The 5,721-nt window shown below is 34.4% G+C and overlaps 1 protein-coding gene across 2 annotated transcripts in view; it reads left to right on the plus strand.

Moving 5' to 3' along the window:
• The window catches only part of Nxt2 (nuclear transport factor 2-like export factor 2), a 10,082-nt gene extending 5,400 nt beyond the window's left edge, over positions 1-4,682 (plus strand). For both annotated transcript variants that reach the window (XM_013025883.1, XM_013025884.1), the window contains 2 exons: positions 706-850; positions 2,713-4,682. In XM_013025883.1, coding sequence (XP_012881337.1) covers positions 706-850; positions 2,713-2,900 — 333 coding nt within the window. In that variant the 3' untranslated portion in view covers positions 2,901-4,682. The remainder of the gene's footprint in view (positions 1-705; positions 851-2,712) is intronic.
• The last annotated feature ends 1,039 nt before the right edge of the window (positions 4,683-5,721 follow it).

Consider the following 5,721-nt stretch of genomic DNA (forward strand, 5'->3'; position numbering starts at 1 on the left):
TCCCACCAACAATGAAGTAAGGTTCCTTTCTGTCCACATCCCCTCCAGCATCTGTTGTTATTAGAGTTCTTGATTTTTGCCGTTCTTTCTGAGGTTAGGTGGTATCTCATATTTTGGCTTTTTAAACAAAGATAAATTTTAGAATAAAGCAAAGTCTCCCTTGACCATAAAGAGTGAATTATTGAACTTTGCCTCTTTTGGATCTTAGTTATATCATTTACTAAAGACTTTGCAAGTACTCATAATTCTTTAGAATGAGATATGCTGACACTTAAACAAATTCTGCCTAACAAATACAAACATTAAATGATTTACATATATGTAACGTATATGTAACCATATACATAGTATAGCATAATTGGCAACCTAATTTCTAAAAATTAAGTTGTCTATACTTGGAACTTGAGATCATTTTAATTCACTGTACAACAGAAACCAAAACTTTAAAACCCTTTCTGGTTTTGGATGCAAATTTATTTCCTTGTGGCTAAAATGGAAATATGAAAAGATATATTAATTGCTCTATGTATAAAGAGTTGGATGATACCTTTTTAATAGATACTGTATTCACATTAGATGTTAAAAGAAGTAGTAATAGAGGTAGAGCCAGGAAATATGTATATACCATTATAAACTTTGGCTGAATTTCTAGAAAATGCTTATCTAGAAAAAAAATCTCCTTTTAAAACTTTATTTTTCTTTTAGGCACTTATCCGACTATATCTGGACAGGGCCACCTTAATTTGGAATGGAAATGTTGTTACTGGGTTGAACGAGCTAAGACATTTCTTCGAAATGTTGCCTTCTAGTCAGTTCCAGGTTAATATGTTAGATTGTCAACCAGTTCATGGTAAGATTATTTTCTTTAAGATGCTTCGTTTATTTTCTTAGTTGAGCAGTGAGTTTTGTAGCAAAGAACTTTTAGTTTTAGAAATATTCACTTATTTGAACAAGCTAAACATAATGAACAATTCATGTGTCCAAATGAATTCCTTTTGGTGCTTATCACTTGAGAGCATCACTTGTAGGTTTTAGTGGATGGTGTGATTATGGTTTAATAAAAATTGTTCAAGTTGGGTTTGATGGCTCACACTTGTAATCCTAACCACGCAAAGACTGGAAGGATTGCATTTGAAGCCAGTTCAGGCCACAAGTTCCCATCTCAACCAATAAAAAGCTGGGTATGGTGGAGGGCGCTTATCATCTCAGCTAAACAGGAAATATAATAAGGTCATGGTCAAGACCTGGGCATAAATGTGACACTTTGTTGAAAAATAACTAAAAATGGAAAGAATGTAGCTCAAGTAAGAACCTATCTAACAAGTGCAAGGGTCTGGGTTCAATCCCCAAATTTTATGTAAGTATGTATGTATTTTTAGAGTCGACCTTAAACTCAAGGCCTGGGTGCTCAGTCCTTGAGCTTATTTACTAAAGGCTACGGCTCTACCACTTCAGCCATGCCTCTACTACTGGCTTTTTGCTAATTAATTGGAGATAAGTTAATTGGGCCTAATTTATCATGATATTCACACAGACATGGAGGATATTCATAGGAGAACGCAAAGGCTCAATAGCTACGTGCATATTATCATATAAAATAATATTTTACAAAATAAATTCCAAGAAATGAAAACAAGAGATTTTTGTTGTTGCTGCTGTTTTTGTTGTATTTTCCTTTGGGGAACATAAGGGGGCCATAGAAAAGATGGGACAAAGGGTGAACAAATGCAGCAGTGATACTCACTAGACACTTTGTGGAAAACGAACTATACAACTTGTGGGTCAGGACGGGAAGGAAAACCTGGGAGAGAACAAGAGAAGGGATGACAAGGTTCAAAAAGAAATGTACTCATGACCTGACATATACTGTAAACCCTCTCTGTATATCACTTCTACAATAACAATAAAATACGTAGTTGGTTGTTGTTGTTTTTAAGTTTCACGGGCATTCCTACCAAACTGGCTTCAAACAGTCTCATGAGTAACTAGGATTACTGGCACAAGCCTCATTCAACCCCCTCCAATTTTGCAAAAAAATAAAAAAGATTGTATGGGACTAAATTTTATTTTTGTTAATTGAAAGGAGAGAAGAATATCTCCAGAAAAAATTGCACCATATCACTATTAATGTTTTATAGTATCTCAAACTTCTTGTTAAAATTTCACAGAAATTTTCCCTTTTATAGAAAGGGATCACTTTTGTAAAGGAAGAATTTGGTTCAGAATTCAGTGAAGTTATAAAATTTAATTCTAGGTGTAGTCCTTAGTATGTAAAGTATATTTTCTGTGGGATTTTTTTTTCTTTTTAGTTCTGGAAAGATAGCTTATGAAACAAAATACGATGGGAGTGAAAGAAGGGGGATATTGTCCAAAAAGAAATGTACTCATCACCTGACTCACATAACTATAACCACTCTGTACATCCCCTTTATATTAACAAAACAACATGAAAAACAAAGAAGTAAAATATATGAATAAGCTTTTAGAAACCTAATGAAATAATAGATGTGTAAGTTATTTTGAAACTTTAGAATATCCCCAAAGCTTTTTGAATGGGAAATAATTTTGATATTTTTGAACTGAATAGTTTTCTGGCTTTGGGTATACATGCTGAGGGTAAAGAATGTGTTAGATAAAAAACAGTATAGCCTAAAATATGTTTATTGAAAATAGAAACTGACCTCTCTTTTTTCTTTTTCTTTGTGGTTAAAGAGCATGCTACACAGTGCCACTCTACAGTTCTTGTTGTGACCAGTGGAACCGTCAAGTTTGATGGGAACAAACAACACTACTTTAACCAGAATTTCCTGCTGACAGCTCAGACCGCTTCTAATAATAACACTGTGTGGAAGATTGCCAGTGATTGCTTCCGTTTTCAGGATTGGTCTAATAGTCACTAAGTAGGGCACAAGTCCATGCTTTATTGAGTTCATTAGTTCCAGTAACAGAAGTTTATATACAAAATAATACATTTCATTAAAAAGCTTTTCCTTGTAAAAGCACTAGAAATATGTGCTACAACTACATTTCTTTAATATTTTTGTATTTCTAGCAGCACCTTTTGACACAGCTGCCAGTTTGGATTGTTGCCCTCAAGAGCTTTAATGCTAGTTTTTTACATGCCTTATATACACATTCCACTGATGACATTCTTACAGTAGTATTAAACATGATCTTGGTACTAACATTGTACTCACTGTGAATCCAGCCTATTTCAAAAATGGAATCTTTTTGTAATAGAATATTAGCACAACATAGATCTCTGGGGAAAGAGTGGATTTTTTTGTTATTAGCTTAATTTTATAGTGAAATGTGTACTTATTTTTGGTTAACACTGGTAAGAGAGTTAATATATAATATACTTTTTATTAAAGATCAGGTCAGTATAGGTTTGCATAACAACTCTGATATATTTGAGTTGCATGTAGAGCCATTTGGTAGTCTTTTTCTTTCAGATTTTCTTTTGTTGACTAGAGGTGTGCAAAATGTTCTCAGTTGATACCTGAGTATTGGGTGTATTTAGTGACTTAAAAGCAAAACTTCTTAAAACCATGTTCTTGGCAGCTCCAAGTATAAATTTAGGTAAATGAGTGGTAGTAGAACTAATAGCTTTAATGAGAGAATGGGTAATGACAAATGTAGAAATCCAAGGTTAAAGCCCAAAGTAAGAGATAGGAGGAGAGGGTTGACCAAATGGTAGAGTTTTGTAATTTGTTTCCTACCTCCTAAAAAATGTGGCCTATTTTTAGGACTTAAACCGCTGTTATTATCCTTGACAAATGGTCATGAATGTCACTTTTGCCCTAAGAATGAACTTTTGAGGTTTTGTACTTTACCTCATACTTGTCACCAAAATACGTCAATTTATGAAAGAATGTGTAGGAGTAAAATGTCAGCAATAAGCCTAACTTTGTGACAGGGTCTAATAGGAAAGTGGGAAACAAAGCCATTCCTATCTCTTTGACACCATAAACTTCTAAGTCTTCCATGTGAACTTTAGGCCAAAATACTCCTATTTATTAGCCACCCATGAAGTGAGTGAATGTCCCCAGTTTTGTACTCTCAACTGTATTATATATTATTTAAATTTAAAATTATTTTATGATTTGTTCTTCCTGTGACATTGGGCAAAAAGATATATTTTGAAAAATATTCCCGTTGTGTGACTACAGTTTGTTAAAGATAAAGAACAATAGATTTTCATGTAAACTTCAAAAGAGCAATTTGTTGTTATATGTCAACTTGTGAAGAGAAATGAAAAAATCTTAACTGGTGTTTGGTTAAACTGTAAAAGCCTTTGTATTTATTAATGTTTTATATCCATTTTAAAATCAGTAATATTCTTTTGCTCCAAACTACACTAATTCTGATATACTATTAAAATTGTAAATTCTAGTACACCTTCTTGTCACACTGAAAAAAATGTAGATATTATACTCAAAATTTTATTCAAAAAAATATTGTTTTGGATTTTTAAAGCCACAGTTTTAGCAGCAACAATCAAAATGCGTACATACTGTCCTTTTCTTTGTGGAGAAGTCTCAAAATCTTCATATAAAGAACTGATGTTAATTCTTGTGAATTATCTTTCTCCAAACACTGTATAACTTGTAAATTATTGTATTTTTGACATGTTCATATATTTTTATAACTTAAAAATAAATTTTGCGATTGCAAGTTTTCTCGCGTATCCTAAGGTGTTTTGATTTTTAAGAGTTCAAAATATACTTATTGTAAATGTCTTTCAACTTACATCATCATATGAAAATGTTGAAAATAAGAGTGGACAACTTAGACTTTATTCTTATTGTAATCCACTGTATTTTTCCTTTTTCCTCCTAAGTATTCATATTGTTAAGATTAACCTGTATGAAGTATACCAGTGAAATTTTGGTGAGTAATTGAAAATCTTAAATCTTGAGAAACTAGGCCCAATGAGGTTCAAGGATAAGCACAGTATTGGGGAAAGAATTCAAATAAAATCCAAGAAGGTACTTAGTTCTTTCACTCTCAAATCAGTGAAATAAAACAAGAAAGAATGTGGAATAAGATACCACATCACCCTCTCCTCCAGTACCTGCTCTGTTCTGTTGCCTAAACCCTTCTAGTCCTGTTCCGCATTCCTTATACTCCAAACTCAGCTAAGACAGACCTCTGCCCCTACTGCGTCTCACTTGCCAGAGATCCAGCCAACTTCTTTCAGAGGAATTCTAGTGATCACAGTGGGATTTGATCACCCAGGACAAAGCTACCACAGGAGCTCTGTACAATGGCTGGAGGCCACCAACAGAGTCCCTAGAAGTGGTGACCTGGGTGTTTCACTGACAAAGCATGTATTCCAGTTGCTGGCCTCCATGTGCCTGTCAATGGGTGGGGGTTGGATGAGATTTCAACAAAACAATCCTGAATAAAACAACAAAGACTATTGCACATGCTGTGCCAGGCCAGAGATTGCCTGAGAGCTTGTGTGCTGTGTGCCAGAAGGTTTCTAAAAGGAATTTATGCAGAGCTTTCTCTAGCACTTTAGTTATGGGGACCCATGTGCCATCTATGTGGCCAGCTTCTTGTTGCAAGGTACATGTGACTTGGTGCAGTTCATGGCCAAGCAGGGCTCCTGCTTTGAAGTTATCTCAAATGCCAGCACCTTTGGTATTGAGAATGTGCTCTGTGCTGGTTGCAGCTATTCTGCTGCATCTTTGGCAACTCATCTGAGCCTGGTGT

This window comes from Dipodomys ordii, unplaced genomic scaffold (assembly GCF_000151885.1).
Source record: "Dipodomys ordii isolate 6190 unplaced genomic scaffold, Dord_2.0 Scaffold88, whole genome shotgun sequence".
NCBI lineage: Eukaryota > Metazoa > Chordata > Mammalia > Rodentia > Heteromyidae > Dipodomys > Dipodomys ordii.